This window comes from Lytechinus pictus, chromosome 7 (assembly GCF_037042905.1).
Source record: "Lytechinus pictus isolate F3 Inbred chromosome 7, Lp3.0, whole genome shotgun sequence".
Taxonomy (NCBI): domain Eukaryota; kingdom Metazoa; phylum Echinodermata; class Echinoidea; order Temnopleuroida; family Toxopneustidae; genus Lytechinus; species Lytechinus pictus.
Window position 1 is genome coordinate 6018322 of NC_087251.1, and position 17906 is coordinate 6036227.

At 34.4% G+C, this 17906-nt stretch overlaps 1 protein-coding gene across 2 annotated transcripts in view; it reads right to left on the bottom strand.

Annotated features, from left to right (window-relative positions):
- Positions 1 to 537: 537 nt before the first annotated feature.
- The window catches only part of LOC135154689 (WD repeat-containing protein 43-like), a 36940-nt gene continuing 19571 nt past the window's right edge, over positions 538 to 17906 (bottom strand). For both annotated transcript variants that reach the window (XM_064101748.1, XM_064101747.1), the window contains exons 4-16: positions 15237 to 15357; positions 14733 to 14878; positions 14064 to 14160; positions 13158 to 13222; positions 12394 to 12568; positions 10667 to 10753; positions 10163 to 10300; positions 8980 to 9120; positions 6115 to 6233; positions 5571 to 5748; positions 5006 to 5072; positions 4540 to 4598; positions 538 to 3622 (exon numbers count right to left, since the gene is read on the bottom strand). In XM_064101748.1, coding sequence (XP_063957818.1) covers positions 3506 to 3622; positions 4540 to 4598; positions 5006 to 5072; positions 5571 to 5748; positions 6115 to 6233; positions 8980 to 9120; positions 10163 to 10300; positions 10667 to 10753; positions 12394 to 12568; positions 13158 to 13222; positions 14064 to 14160; positions 14733 to 14878; positions 15237 to 15357 — 1510 coding nt within the window. In that variant the 3' untranslated portion in view covers positions 538 to 3505. The remainder of the gene's footprint in view (positions 3623 to 4539; positions 4599 to 5005; positions 5073 to 5570; positions 5749 to 6114; positions 6234 to 8979; positions 9121 to 10162; positions 10301 to 10666; positions 10754 to 12393; positions 12569 to 13157; positions 13223 to 14063; positions 14161 to 14732; positions 14879 to 15236; positions 15358 to 17906) is intronic.

The following is a 17906-nucleotide window of genomic DNA, read 5'->3' on the forward strand; positions in this document are numbered from 1 at the left end:
GGCTCATAACGACCATTCTTCATAATGAATCCAAAGAAATTCATATTTATTCTTAGACACAACAGTCATGTAGTCAAAAGAACAGTGACACACTTCTGTTGTATTATGAATAGGGACCACTGCCACTAAAAACGAATAAAATCCTATTCATCTGGCTAATTGTGAATAGCAGTCCTATTAATAAATAGGTAACAGGATCAAGAATAATTACCCACATATATAGTAGTCCTTTTGAATAGAATTCCTAATGAATATTGGTCCTATAATTAGACACATTTGTGAATATTTGATCCTATATTAGAAAGTAGAAAACTGTCTAGAATGAGAGTGAAATAAACTACAATGTTACCAAAGAAATTATCACTACTGCATTCAAAAAAATGTTGCTACAACAGACTCGTACACATTCACACCCCAACAAAAAACCTTGCAGAAGTTTTGTGTAACCATATTTGACTGAATAAAATGACACAGATTGCATGCGTATTCTATTTTAACTGAAAATATTTCTGAAAGGAACAAAAGGAAACATGAACATTACTGTTTGCAATTTATACAAAAATTTATTCATAATGGAAAGTCTCTCATCACATTGTTAATAGCATACGTTATCAGCATAGTATGAATCAAATTCAAGTACAAGTCATGAACCATACTTTAAGTAAACATATCTCTGGGCATTTTTCACAGTTAAGGGTGCATTCAGTTGTAACATGATTTCCAGATTTTCAAAGTAAAGTAAATATGGACTATAATATCAAAATAATGTTCAGAGGCGATTACATTATGTTTGCATAATTCAAATTATCACCTATATCAAGCAGTATTCAGATCGAATTATGCAAAACCCATTGTTATTTATCTATTTTAAATGAGAATCAACTTCTCAAAGTTACCCATGTTTCACCTTTTACTACAATTTAGGAATTACTGACAAAATGTAATTGCTCTAATTATAAAGCATTCAAAACATTGTAGAATTTGCATCAAATATTTTTTTCAGTTACATGTGTACATTTACTATTTACGCATATCTCTTTGTAATTGGCTTTTTTTGCAACGCGAACCCGTAGTCTTCACATATGCAGATTTAGTGCTATACTCAACTTGACTAATCATCTCCTGAACTTTTAGTCCAAACACAAAAATGAAAGTAAATTTACTTTATTCATATTGGCACATTCAAGCTAACTGAATTTGTTTCCTTCAATTTTTCTTTTTGGTGGAAATGTATAAATGAATATTGCTGAAGTTACTTGTATAAAATTACTTGATATCGAAGTTGCACCTGTATAAATCAAACATGTATCAAATCAACATACCCATTTAATGAGGAAAACAAATATTTTGACTAGAAATCTGAGCTTCTTCTCTCTCCCTTTCTATCTTTTAACACTTTCCGATTTCATTGCATTATATTCTCTCCAAAATATTCCTTTTCCTTTTTTTCAGTTTATATTAGATCCAAGTGTATAAATGAAATTCAAGCAATCTCACAAATCACATCTCTAATAACCATTAACACTTCTGCAGAGATTATGACCCACCCCCATGTGCTTCATTTGGCAACTTAGGTCAAGAAAGAGGGAGGGCATTGTAACATATTTGATGAGAAAAACATTTAATAGAACATACCATTTTACAAAACAGAACATGTATCAAGGTAATGTAATTACGCCCCTTTGATTGATCTGCTCAATCAACTGTGGACATAATAGATCTTACATTCACTCCTGTTAAACAATTCAATTCACACTGTACCATATAACTTTTAAAAAAAATCTTATTGAAGTACATTCTTCAAATTTACTTGATATCCAAAGTATATAAATACCTATGACTCTATCTACAATATTCAGGCCAAGGATTGAGGTTCGATTACCTTGAAGCATGTTGTATTTATTAAAATGTCATGTTCTGTAAATTATTTTTGCCTCCAACTTCAAGCTAGTATCATGTCATTCTTTTGGTAGTGTAAGATATGTATGTCAAAGAATGTTGATTTGTTGGGGTTTTGTTTTAACTGCCCATTGGTAGTTAAGAGAAATGGCCTCATATTCCTATTATGCTTGTGGAGGTGGTAGTACCAAATGATGACCATTGGAATGGGCAAATGGGCAAACTGACCAAAACCATTGAGTATTTTGTGGCTAATCATCACCATCAATAATACATGCCTTTTATTTATCGAAAACGAAAGAGCAAGGGAATGCTTCACATCCTGGTAAAACAAAGAAATTAATATGAAACCTGGTGGATGTTTCATAAAGCTGTTCGTAAGTTACAAGCGACTTTGCGAACCACTAGTGACCCTTTTTTATGAACTAAATCAACACCTATGAAAATATGGTGTATATCACTTACCAAAAAGGTCACCACCAGTCATTTGTAACTTACAAAGAGCTTTGTGAAACAAACTACATCAATATGCATGAGATGATGGCAACACTGGATAACTGCATTTATGGAATATTTCACATTAAAAGTTCATTGTATAGTAATAAAAAGTAAACCTTACATTATTTTACTTTTAGGTGAAAGAAATAAGAGAATGAAAATTGAATTGGTGAAACATTTATACTTTCCCATATGAACTTTCCAAAAAAAAAAATAGCAAAACATAATTGAAAGATTCATAAATTTGGCAGAATACCTACAGGAAGACAAAAATATTTTGTGTAATAAACCTCTGGAAATATATACAATATCCAAGTTCCGATAGAAAAAGAAGGTGTTATCGCATGCATGTGCGTGTGTGTGTCAGGGTAAGGGGTTTTTATAACACATATCAGATGCACTTACTGAAATTGTCGCTCTAAAATGTTAATGCTGTAAGTTGTCCCCCCCCCCCAAAAAAAAAAAAAAAATGAAATTCTGATAAAATAATAACTTATCTCTATAACAGATCATTATTAGTATTAACCTGCAATATAAGAACTCTGTGATATCAATAACATTGTTGAGATTGTGTTCATTTTCTTTTTCACTGCTTTATGTCAAGCCCCTATCTCAGCAGACATATTTATCAACCAAACATGAATTACTAACACAGAGTCTGAACTAGACAGCATTGTTTCAGTATGATCACCAAAAGAGAGGAATTTCCCTCTCTTTGAATCAGTTTCACATATTTTTTTTCTTTCATACAGCAAAAGCAAAGCAATTTATGCATAAAGCTTTATTTTCTACACTTAAAAAAAAGAGTGTTGGATTACTTCATGTATGAATGAACCTTCCTTTACATGGGATACAGATTCCAGTACTGATAGTATGTGAGCCATTCAAATTACATGTGAGTCCATTAAGCAACAATGCTGATTACAAATGCCTTGATATATGAAAATCATGTATGGTGCAATACTCCTACTGTCTGTATGTTACAATGCATTGATTGGCAAAGATAAAAACAAATCTCTTTGACTTTTCTTGAATTGAGTAGTCATATATATTTTCTCAATATATTTGTTCAAATAAAAAATTACACTCCATCCAAGAGAGGGCACTTTCATGTTTCGTCATCGTCATCAACTTCCTCTTCATCCTCTTCACTATCCGAATCATCTACCTGATCGTCTTGCTGTACTTCCATTTCTGAGGATTCTGAAAGCTCATCCCATTCACCCTGAAAAAAATGAAGAAATAAAAAGCTATCTAAATCACAAACTTTAACTCTGAAGAATATACATAAGCTTTGTCCATTTCAATACTCTTAGAATTCCCTGACTTTCCAGAGTTTAAAACATGAATTATTTCTAGTTTTTATTTTGATGATTTCAATGAAGCATGTATGTGGAACACTGCATAGCAAAGTATCACACACAGAGAACAACAGAATGTGTGTAAATCATCAAATCATCTTGAAGTTCTCTCCTATGACTTTGCAGAAACAACTTATTATAAATATTCTGACCTGTATCAACTTACAAACTAAACTTTTTCAAGATCAAGTCAGTTCATTATAAAATTTATTTCACAGAACAATGCTCATGAAAATAGTACTCTGTTAAAGGTATTGTTTAACTTTGTGAGCAGCCGATTTAAAAAATTCTCAAACCAAGATGAAACATGTGTACAAGTGCATGTATTAGAACTAATAAACCCTGAAAACAACCATTATTGAGAATGAAAAGCTAAAACTACAAGGCAAACCCCAATTTTGTAAATAGGCGTCTTATAGACGCCTAAATAGTACACATAAGTGTATGGGATGAAATTAAGATGGTGTTTTCTGTCACTTCATTTTTCAATTTTTGAAGCACTAAATAATTATTTTCGAACGCAATTTTTTCTGGGCTTCATTTTTGTAACATATCACAGACACAGGTGACAAGTGTGACCTTCTAGCTCAGATTTTTTAAAAGTCAAACCAATGTTAACCAATCACTTTAATCATTATTGTTGTTCACAAAGAAGAACGTTGCATCTCCCAAGTTCTTTTTAGACAGTTAAATCGGAAAATAAACAATAATTACATTTTATGGTCATTTGAAAAACTGGAGGACTGTTAGAGAATAGATCAGATTAAAAGTAAATTCTAACCTCTGATTCTGAGTGGATAGCAAGTCCATCCTCCATAAGGTCTAACTCATCTGAAGATTCTATTTAAAAGAAAAAAAGGTAAATGCATCATCATTTAAGCAGAGATTTATCTGTAATAGAAAAAAATCAAACAAGCATGAATATCACACAAATCTAAATTAGTTGGACTACCACAAAAGTATAATTCTTTCACTTTGATGAATGAGTTACTGAGAAGAATTCAGAACAATATTTAAATTGCAATTAGAGACAAATTGTACATTGTAATGTAATAAATCTATGAATCTTTGCAATCACCCCATATTTCATCATTATTACACAACATATCAACATTATTTTATTGTCATCACTGTTAAATTTTCATCTCAAGATAACTTTTTTAGAAACGACATCATACACGTGATCACAATGTTTTCAACAAACAATAAAATTCACATTATCTCACTGCTAATATAAGACTACTCACCATCTTCATAGAGCATCAGTGCTTGATCTGTATGGCTGGCCTCTGCAGTGTCGTCTTGTGATGATATCTGAAAAAATCGACAAAGAATTTTACACCAAAACCTACTCAACTACAGGTCATTAATCACATTCTCAGACAAAATACTTTCAGGAGCTTGTTTACAGGTTACAAACGCCATTGGAATGTTTTATCTTTCAATTCTGGATAATATAGGGAGTCAATCTATATTATAACATATTGCAACTATAACCTATAGCTCCAAATTTTCGAAGTACAGATACGTGTTTAACAATTAACTACAAGAATACATTCCGTACAGCGTTATCATGATGAAGGTGTCAAGTACACAATCATGAAGAAAATAATGTTGACTTGAAACATACTGGTTATATTCAAACTAACAATATATATTCTTCTACATTGCACTAATTTTTTTATTTGGTACTCACAAAGTTCAAATAAATGTTGAGCTATATAAAATATCCTCCTCCTCAAACTAGGTTTAATGCCATAAATGTTTAAATTAAACTCACTGCATAAACGTTTATAAAAGTGCTAAATTTACCTGAGCCAACATGAGGTCCAATTTGCCATGTAGCCTACCAAGTTTGCCACCATTGCTTGTTCTTGTATTAATGGTCTCATAAATATGACTTAATCTCAGCATTAGTTCAGGACAGGTCATGAGATAGGACGCCCTCTCTCGTAAAACTTCTTTTGTCCAGTGGGCAATTACCAAACCGCTGAAGTAAAAATTGACAAGAATATGCTACATTACATAATCAGGTAAATCAGGTTTTAAAGCACAGCTGGTTGCTCAACCTTTCGGCATGTATAACTCTTTATTTCATCCATATTTACTTCACATCACAGACTGTTCAATCCATGACAATTTGTGAAAAATGCACTTTTCATATTCAGGAAGGTCCCTCAATATGTCAAGGCCTGTTTTCTTCAACTATTCACCTTTAACTTCAAAAATTTTCTTCTATGAAAATTAAAACTGAAAACAAAAACTTAACATTTTATGCTCAATGTTATTAATCTTATGAAACCTTTTCTGCAACACAATTTGATAAATTGGCTTGGTATGACGTATGATGCTATACCTTTGCGGAGCAGTGTTCATTCTTCTGGCTAGCTCTTGAACAAGGGGTACAATGAGAGGTACTGGTAGTCTCTTTATCGTGTTGGCAACTACTTTAGCTCTGTCCTGCTTCAGTACTCGCTACAGAAAAGAAATGGGAGAAACAAACTTGTATGAGAAATGCTGAAAATCTATCATCATGATCAAGAACATGGAAAAATATAGGCAATAATATAAAGCACATGGTAAAAGAGTAACAAACATTTAAACAAATTTTGTGAGTCACAAAGGGGACTACATCCTCGCATGTTGCCAAATGGTAATTCCTATTTCATTCTCAAAAGTTGAAGTGCCCTATGAAATGCCATGATGTAGAACTCTACTTAGTCTGTCAATAGCGTGGTGAAGGCTAGGACAGGTGGAGATGGTTCTTGGGTTTAGTCTACCTCCGTTTGTTACACGGCTGTCATGTTGTACATATATACAATCACAGATATGTATCTGAATGGAGGATATTTTTTCCCACAATAATGCTCATCTTTCAAAAAAACCTTATCTGAAAAACTCAAAGGGTTTCACACTGTCAACATATTGAATGAATCGCTACAAAATTAAGGCCAAAAGGGTTATTCATATTATTGGGTTACAATGTAAGATCGACCATTATTGCCATAGAACATTGTAAATTTCTGCCTCACAAAATAATAAAAAATAGGTGAAATTAATTTGAATTATTTCACTAAAAAGAAACAGAAGTAGAATATTAGATAATCAGTTGTATGGATCCCTTCATGGATACATGAGTATAGTGTTTTAATCAATTTATGCCAATAATGAATTAACTAGTTTATCAAATATAATTTGTATTATTCAAATGAATATTAACCCTATTCTACCTGGGCTCTTACAGACCAGGGCCCTGTCTTACATAAGAGTTACGATTGATCCAATCAATCATAACAGTGTCACAATTTTTTCAATAGAAAATTTGCACAATGTCCTTTGTAAACAAAGAGCAGCACAGTGAATTTTCAAGAAAACAATGAATGCATTAATATACATCATAGTTAGAAAATCTTTTGAACAAACATGTATAATAGATGTTGATGTTGCTGGCCGTCCATAGTTGCGATTGATCGGATCGATCGTAGCGATTGATCGGATCGATCGTAGCGATTGATCAGATCGATCGTAGCGATTGATCGGATCGCTCATAGCGATTGAACGGATCAATCATAGCTCTTTGTAAGACGGGGCCCAGGATATACAGGGAGGGGGGGGGGGGTCAATTTGCCCCCCCCCCTCAGATCTCGGCTGCTGATTGCGCATTCGCCACCAAAATTTGAAAAAAATTGTTTTTGTTTTTTTATTAATTATGCAAATAAGCATATGAAATTTGCCCTAAATTTGTTTTTTGTGTATGTTTTTGCCTTTAATTCAATTTATATAGCTAGTAGAATGCTAATTTTCGGTGAGAGTATCACTTTTTACATTTCTAACAAACATCGAAAAAAATTGCAAAAATATAATTAATTTCTTATGTATTTTAACCCTAATTCTCCCGGGGGGGGGGCCATTATGGCCCCCCCCCCTCGACAATTTTCGCGATATATCTGCTGCGCACATTTTTTTGACCTCGCCGCTCACTGACTTTTTACTTTCAAGTCTCGCGCAAATTTTGAGACCAAATTTGTGACGCCCGGGTACGTGGTTACGACATTACGCAACATTATGTAAGTGCATGTCAGACCCAAAATTGCTCATAAACGTGATTTCATGTACAAATCCAATGCAAATTGTGTATTTGGCCAAAATTCATAAATGTATCATTATTTCTACTTTTAATGATTAAACTTAATTAATTTTGCCTTGTTTATGATCAGAATTAAGTCTGGAACTATTTCCATCGAAAAAACAATAAAAAACAAAAAGGAAAAAAACAAAGAAATACATAAGAAATTTAAAAAACAATAAAATACATAAGAAATCGGTCTTTGTACCAGAATTTTTTTCATTCACAATTGTTAGGAATGCTATAAAGAATATTTTCACCAATAAATAGCATTCTAGGAGCTTTATTTAGTGAATCAGAGCAAAAAGTATGATTTCATGAATAAATTAGCATAATTAATTCATATAAAATAAAAATATATGAATTCAGTGAAATATACCAATGCAACTGCGTAGATTACGTCATTCTCTACCATCATGCAAATTTTCGTTGTGATCGCGCAATCCACGGCTGAGATCTTAAGGGGGGGCCATAATGGCCCCCCCCCCGGGAATGACAAGAATCAAAATACCCCGGGAGATTGAGGGTTAATGTTTTTAAATTCTTATGTATTCCTTGGTTTTTTATTGTCTTTTCCAATGAACTTTGTTGGGGACCCTTTTGCGATCACAAATAGCATAAAATAAATCCATTTGAACCAACAAAAGTAAAAATAATCATACATTTATGATTTTTTGTTGAATAACACAATTTTCATCGACTTTGTACTCGGAATCATGTTTTTTGAGCAATTTTGAGTCTGACATGCACTTATAAAATGTTGCGCAATTTCAGATCCGTATACCCGGGCGTCGCAAATTAGGTCTCAAAAGATGCGCAAGACTTGGAAGTAAAAAGTCAGCGAGCGGCATGGTCAAAAAGTTTCATGCAACGCCGTTGTGACAAAATTTGTCGAGGGACGAGGGGTCAAATTAACCGCCCCCCCCTGTTTATTAAGGGTTAAACCTAATCTTCAAGAAATCAACATGGTGCTTCAAATATACTATTTACTATCATTTCAACCCTTACTCTCAGATAAAAAAAGATAGATACATCTTCATAATGAGAGGTATTTCCTTGCAACAGGTTAAAAGTCAAGAAATGTTTTCATCTTACATCTAGTAGTTCCCTGTCCTGACTCTGAAGTCCTTGTGATAGTAATGTAACCATGACATCAGCACGTGGAGGTTGACTTTTATCAATGTCTGGTCTAGCTTGAGCAATACTAAGGGCATTCAATCTGTCTTCCATACTTAGCTGCATAAAAAGAGAAATGGGACAAATATACTGCATTTCAGAAATTCCTCTATAGAATTCAACAACTTTTAGCAAATAGATGTCCTGGAAAATGGCAAACCAAATAATTGCTGTACTTGGCCTTTCAATACACCCAAAACAAAGTGATATTATTATCAATTTTAAAATCTCTCTATATTAAAGTTAATATGTAAATAAGCCTGTAAATCATTGAATGAATCAATAATGAAAAGGAAAAAAAAATGACGAAGAATTGTTTCCAAAGCCAAACCTAACCCGAAATAGTCATTGCCGCCCGATCATTGAAGTGCACGTGAAATGGCTCTTGCAATATAGACATGCCATGATGTAGAACTCTACTTAGTCTGTCAATAGCGTGGTGAAGGCTAGGACAGGTGGAGATGGTTCTTGGGTTTAGTCTACCTCCATTTGTTACACGGCTGTCATGTTGTACATATATACAATCACAGATATGTATCTGAACGGAGGATACCTTTGCTAATGGAAAATCTATCATCAATTACCTTGCCTAAAAATTTGATGTCATTGGGTATCACAACACATTGAATACAATATTACAACACGGTGCAAGCCACTCACCCCCCCCCCCCCCCATTTTGTTTTGCAACAAAAGCACCACTACAGCCAAAAAAAAGGATTTTTAATTTTACAGACAAAAAGAATGTCGGTGCAAAACTGAACTACCATTCCTTCCTTATTTCGCCCCAAGATATAATTACAATGGCAACAAACAGAACAAATATGGATGCGCCAATAAGAATGCAACATTAACGTTACATTATGGACCAATGAATTAAAGCAATATTGAAAAATCCTGCTTTGTAATCTTCTTTCCAGAGACCTACTTGGTAGATTGAAAGTTTAAAATTTTATATTATATGACAGTCTTAAATTTGATAAGAGCAAATTCTGCTCTGAAACTAATAATTTTCACAAAGCCTTTAACAAAATTCTTTTCAGGCTTGAACTACGCTTCAACAGGTGCGATCCATGACATATTTATATTACTTCATACAATTACCTCTGTTCTAAGAGATTTCCTTTTAGCCTTCTTCCTTGCTGATTTTGACGGTTCTTCAAGTCCCTGAATTGGTCGGCTAGGTGCCATGTTGTTTGGACCCAATACTGTCACATCACCTGATGTTATTGGTCTTTTCACCTGTTCATGTGAATCAAACATTTGCACTCAATTAAAGAAAATTGAAAGGATACACTTTTTTTACTGATGCATTGGTGGATTCTAGCACTGTATGTCTTTGGCTAACACAATGATGAATATCAAATCAAGCGTCAGCAGATTGGCAACCTTGCAACCAGCTTCATAGTACTCAAAGGCTGAAAATGCATGTGTATTGGGTACAAATAAAAATCCATGCACATAGATGCAATGTTAGGAAGACAAATTTTACTTTTACGCAGTACAAAATACTAAAAACAAATAAGAGGTCAGTACATCTGTATAATTTCTCAGGATCTCTTCAACCAAGACCCATACTTCTAAACAATTAATGTTTGTGATACTCACTCTGTCTCCAGCTTCATCTCTTCTCTTATCTGCATGTAAGTGGTCATCTCGTATTAAACAGAACTCTTTCTCTTTGGAATCTAAACTCTGTAACAAAACGAAGGGGGGGATGGCAATTATATCGTCAAATAGTATCATAACTCCAAAAAGACTTAACAATTCTTTGCACTTTTAACATCAAGTAATGATATCTTATAGACACTAGGAATGAATATCTAATGGACAATTATCAATCATGGTTGCATAAATCTCAGTGGTTTCTGTGGTAGACATGTTTTATCATTCACAGGTGATATGCGTGGTGCATGGGTTCTCATCATTGATTAGCAACCAATCACTTGAAAAACTGTTTCTGTTTTTACAGTCAAATAACCATTCAGGTGATATTTCCAAAGACCCTTTCCAAACATTGATATCTCAAATCAATGTCAAGCTAACTAAACAAACTATAGATACTTAATAATTTACAGTAAATCATATCCTATACATATCTCTTTAACACGAATCAACACAGGTAAAAATTAATTGCTCTTATGTTGACAATAAATGTATAACATTCAGAAGCACTCAGCCACTTGGCCAAGTAATTTCAAGACAAGAATGATTTAGGGACCAAATAGACTTGCATTTCATGTTAAGTTTCTTGCAATGCCCCATAAGTCATAGTTAATAATGTACTGCTGGTACAGAAGAGTGTCATAACAATCACTGATCCTAAAAACAAGTGGAATGCCTATGGCGGTCTCACCTGCATCACGCAATTCAATATAGCAGCAGTGCCGACTTTGAAAACTACTATCAAATATTTATTCACAAAAAACACCATTCATATAATGATACAATACTACGTTCATTGACATTTGACCTTGATCATGTGACCTAAAACTTGTCAATGAAACTGGATTACCCCTATATCCACATTTTATACACTATATCTATAAATTTGGAAAGTTATGACAGCAATCTAATAACCTCTAAACTGGCCAAAGTTCAATGACCTTAAATGACCTTTGACTTTGGTCATGTGACCTGAAACTCAGACGAAAAGTTCAAAGATACTTGATTACTTTTATGTCCAAGTTTCATAAATCAGATCCATAAACGTTGAAAGTTATGATGGTAATTCAACAGATACCCCCCCCCCCACATGGCCAAAGTTCATTGACCTTTGACCTTGGTCATGTGACCTGAAATTCACACAGGATGTTTAGTGATACTTGATTACTCTTATGTCCACGTTTTATGAACTACACCAATAAAATTTCAAAGTTATGACGGTAATTCAACAAATACCCCCAACTTGGCCAGAGTTCATTGACCTTACATGACCTTTGACCTTGGTCATGTGACCTGAAATTCGCACAGGTTGTTCAGTGATACTTGATTACTCTTATGTCCAAGTTTCATGAATCAGATTCATAAACTTTCAAAGTTATGATGGTAATTCAACAGATACCCCCAATTTGGCCAAAGTTCATTGACCCTAAATGACCTTTGACCTTGGTCATGTGACCTGAAACTCAGGCAGGATGTTCAGTAATACTTGATTAACCTTATGGCCAAGTTTCGTGAACTAGGTCCATATACTTTCTAAGTTATGCTGTCATTTCAAAAACTTAACCTTAGGTTAAGATTTGGTGTTGACGCCGATGCCGTCGGAAAAGCGGCGCCTATAGTCTCACTCTGCTATGCAGGTGAGACAAAAACCCCAAAATCATTTTACTCACTAATGATTCAAAAGCTGGCTTGAGATTGACACCATAGGCAATCTTGAGTTGTGGTTGACTTTCAACTAAATGAAGTTGTGATGTCAAGATTGGAATAGGCCTTGCAGGAGAAAGTTTGCTTCCCTCTGTTGTCACGTTGACCACATGTCTTGCTTGAAATGGTTTTCTTGCCCTTCTGCATGATCAGAAACAAGACTGACTTTCAAATATATCACTTTTTATCAACAGCAATCAAGTTTTATAATAAAAATCTTGTGATTATCATTACACCATTTGTGCTCGCCATGTGTCACTGAATCAAATAATAAACAATGATAGTGGATACTTATATAATTCACATATCAACACACAAAGTTCCTAAAGGTGCTCTAATATAACCTTGGTGAAGATAGTCAGCCAATTATTGTGTGCACAACATTCACATGACTTTTCCTGCAAGTATATATCTACATATTGTCCTAGGTACAGGGAGTGGTGACAAATGTAGATAAATGTCATGCTGAAGAACATAAGTAAGGTATTTCATTTTCAGTCCCTGGGAAGAGGGGGGGGGGGGGAGGATTATGGACATTTGGAAGAATGAATACTTATTATCAATCATTAATCATGGTTGCTACAATCTCAGTGGTTTCTGTGGTAGACATGTTTTATCATTCACAGGTAATATGCGTGGTGCATGGGTTCTCATCACAGATTAGCAACCAATATCCCCCCTTCCCCCATGGCTTTAATACTTTCCTGATTTCTTCTATTCTACAGCTTACCCATTAAGTACAGTCTGGAATATGTGGACTTGTCCTGATTGACAGACTACAGAAGTGTACACCTCCTGCAAGGAAAACAGAATAAATCTAGTTTTAAAAATGTAAAGCAGTTGATGAAAGGGGGGGGGGGGGGTATAGACATTGTCACATCACTCGCATGCAAAAACTGCACACTGCTTATCATTTATCTGAAATGTGATGACAAAATATATTACAATAATATCAAATGATCACATAAGGTTAAACTTTATGATTATTCCCACATGAGCGAATACATAAAGGATAATGAAAATTAGTAGATATAATGAAATGTAATGTCCTGTCAAAAATATGGAGTATGCTTGTTTTGCTACTTTTGCTTATTTTGCTAATTTCTAAGCAATGACAGATTTTCATTTATCAATACAAGTATACAAACGGTTGAGTGGTCATTTCATTATATTCTGTTCATACTGAGTTTGAGATCAATACAACTGACATTTACATTTAATAAAAAATAAGCAACTAAGCAATAGAACCAGCGTAGGAAAGACACAGGCGCCCCAAGATCTGTCACAAACAATTTTCAAGATTATTTAGAAATTCAATATTCTTACTATAGCAGAGTAATGATTTTTGTATTTACTGCATAAATGCTTGTTGCTCCTAAGAAATAGCCCTTAAATGAAAGGAACATCCCCCCAAATTCTGCTATTCCCCAATGTGGAAAAAAGATAGCCCCTAAAAAATAATTCCTACCCTGAATAGCAATACAGTAACCATGCAGCGTTAATGTGTATTCATCCCATATCAATTCCCATGTTAAAAACTAATACACCAACAGCAAATCATTATATTGTTTATATTCATCACACCTCTTGTTAGAAATGTCACAATTTTTTAAATAAATAAATAAAAAATAATTACCGAATCTGAAGACACACAGACATCAAAATCACTGGGCTCATCTGGAACAGCAAATGAGGCAAGAGGAGCCTTGTCCTTACTGCCTGATTTAATTTGCCTAGAAGACAAAATATAATTTGATATTCAAAACACATCCTTTTTTTTTTACTGTTTAACACCTAGGCATTTCCAGTATAGCATTTGATGGTTGCATAAATCTCAGTGGTTTCTGTGGTAGACATGTTTTATCATTCACAGGTGATATGCGTGGTGCATGGGTTCTCATCATTGATTAGCAACCGATTAATACAAGATTAAACCTCTAAGTATATTTAACTATAAAAAGTACAAATGAATGGAAGCAGAATGAAACTAATGTTTACAATAAACAATGCCACTATCATGGATGTAATATTATACGAGTATCAGCTTCACTGAAATGAAGATAGTGATTTCTCCAAGATGGAGTACAAATTAAGTGCCTCAAATTTTCATAACACTCTGAAATAGTGAATCATACTGGAAGTTCTCAACTATTCCAAAATAGAAGATACGAAAATATGGATACTTTCCAATTCACTGAAACCTAAAACAAATGCTAAGTTTAAATTATCCAGTGGACTCAGGCTTAGAAATCTGTGATCACTTTGGTAGTATAGTGGCACATTACAGAAAGACTACCATACTCACCAGACATTCACAATTCTATCACTAACAGCTGATGACATGAAATAGAGTCCTTCAACCGAGTCCAGAGGATCATCTTTCTCAGAATCTGGTGAAAATGTGGGTACCACCCTCAGTCTAGTCACAGGGCTGGCATGACCAGTGAATTTCTAGAGAGGAAATGGATGGTTATACCAGATCAATGATGTGCACAATGAGTGCCCCTGCCCCCCCCCCAAAAAAAAAATAATGTTATGAACACCAAAAGTGAGAGATGTCAGAGATGTCATATCAGAAATGGACCATCTCGCAGAAATCGTATAAATACAAACAGAAATTCTGACAGAATAAAGAAATTCCTTAATATAACAGACTTTGATAAAAAAGAATTGAAGATTAAAACAAGAGGAATAAAGATGAGGGAAGAATAAAACTGATACACAATTTATAGATGACCATAACAAAAAGATAATCATGCAGAGTACATAAACTTGATATGCATATCAACCAAATCATAGGATAACTTACTTTTAAGACAGCTTTGGTGTGAAGATTCCAGAGTTGGATTGCTCTACCTGCACTTAGCATTGTAGTTCCTCCCGGACAAACACATATTGAATACACAGATGTTTTGTCTCCTTTCCACTTACTTCAAGGGGTGAAAATCAGATACAAAAACTCTACATTAGATTTGATGCTATATATTGGAGTTACAAACTTGTTTACCTACAATACATAAGAGTGATTTTGAAAAATGATACCATCATGTGTTCATGAAACAATTTTGATTTGTTATTTCTTGCAATCGACAAACTCATAAATACAACATATTAAATATATCAATGCGTTTAAAGCGGTTCTCCAGGCTGAAAATAATATGATCTAAACAAGTTAAGAAAAATCTGACCAAAAAAAAAAAAAATGAAAATTTGATCAAAATCGGACAAGGAATAACAAAGTTATGGCATTTTAAAGATTTGCATTATTCCGATGAAACAGTTCTCGGCAAGTCTTTATGAATATTCATTGAGCGAACTGATGATGCCATATCAGTAGCGTACACGGGGGTGTGGGGCGGTGGTGTTACATGGGTTCGACCCCCCCCCTAAATTTTTTTGATACCCAACCTCGCCCTAAACATTTTTGTAAACCTTTTTTTTTTGGGGGGGGGGGCTTGTCATATTTTTTTTTGGAGGTACAAAACGACAAAATTTGTGTTGAAGACCCTTTTTTTTCTTGCTTGTCATTATTTAGGGTAGGAAACCTAAAATTTGTGGTCATTCAGCTTGAACCCCCCTTTCAAAAATCCTGCCTATCTACTGTGTGATATCCCCACTTGTTCTTTAGTATTTCATTATACCAAATTAGGTTTATTCAAATTCTTTCCTACAAGAACCAAAAATATTGGAATAACAACTGATTAAGTGCATTAGATATTCATTGCTGCAACTTATTTCATTATAAGGGAGATATACCATTCACACATGTATGAAAAAATGAAACTATTGTGATTTCATGTAATAACATAAGAAAAATGAAAGTAGGGATGTGACATCATCAGCCCATCTAATGAATATCCATGACGTGCATATAAATGGTCGTGTGGTCCAGTGGTTACAGCATTGGACTCATAATCGCAAGGTTGTGAGTTCGAATCCACACTCTGCCATTGTCTCCACTTTGATGAAAAGGCCAGAGAGCAATATCTGTCATCGGTAAGGACAGTCACTACATTTTTTCACAATATAGTGCTAAACTAACTTCGCTATTTGTTCTCAGATTTTGATAAAATTGTCAGCATTTATGGCCCGGAGCATCCCTTTTAAACAATGCTTTAAAAAGAACTTAAAACAAACATACATTCTCTGTGTGTTTTTCTCATTCCCCTTTAGGGGAGATCAGGGTTAGTTGGAATGCGGGGTAAGTTGAAACATTGTAATTTTCTTTAACGCCAAATAAATTTATGCAATACTGCCCTCAATTTACTGCTATTATCAACAGCCATCCACCATATTACATACAACACACGTGCAACAAGCCTGGTGAAGTTAGAAAGGAATTTTTGTTTTTTCACCTTCTGAGTAATTTTTTTCTCTTTCAGAAATTTTTTATTATCTCAGAGAAGTTTATAAATTAAGTTGGCCTGTTTGGGGGTATAATGGACACTTACAAGTACCAAGCTACAAAATAAGGTTATTGATATGCCATGGTGAAGTCCTGTTTTTGTGCTGTAAGCTTATAAATGTCAATGGGCCTCTGGGGTTAGTTGGAACAAAATTGAAGGGGCTAGTTGGAACATGTTCCAATTTACCCCAAACATAATTACAAATAAAAACATTGGATATGAGAAATACATGTAAATGTATACAGTATTTCACACTCTTCTGAACAATACATTGTATATAGGGACAGTGATTTTCCGTTAAAAAAAAAAATGCCTATCCCGTTTCAGAAAATCCTAAATTCCCTTTCAGCATGTCAGAAAGCGGAAATTCTGTTTCCCCATAGACTTTGTGTACAAGCAAAAGTAGCAATTCCGTTTACCCATTGAATAGCAATTACAACACTCGCGCTGGTCAAAATTTGTATCTGCCATTGTACCAACAACGCAACAGAATCCGTTCTAATTGGATCTATGCGGGTACACAAAATATTTTGACAAACACATTTAACATGAATAAATCCTCACCTTTCATAATATTAGCATTATTTTACGGTTAAATGAAATTTCGATTATTATGGGGTTTTTTGGACATCGTTTTCAGCAGTCAATGATTTTCGCCTATCCACCATTTTGGATTTCAAGACCTCGATATCGTGCTGTTATATCTTCGAACGTAGAGGGCAGAACACACGACCGTGTTGTTCACGATGTGTGCATGTGAATGTTGTTTTCGATATAAGCCCAACCCGGCCGCGCCAGGTACGGGCGAGGGGTACGATCTAGTGTGATGAAGTCGAGTGCAGTCACGATGTGTGAACTGTCATGATTGTAGCGAAGTGAGACCTAGTTTTCTGGGGTTTTGTGGCCATTTAATATTCATATTTTGAGGAAAAATATGTTTTCCGTGATTTACCGTTTGAAATGCCACTTTCCTTTTCAAAAGGCCCTTTCCGTGAATTCCATCCGTTTTCCGCGATCGCGGAAAAATCACTGTCCCTATGTATACCATGCTTGTTTTGTTTCTCAGTTAGGTA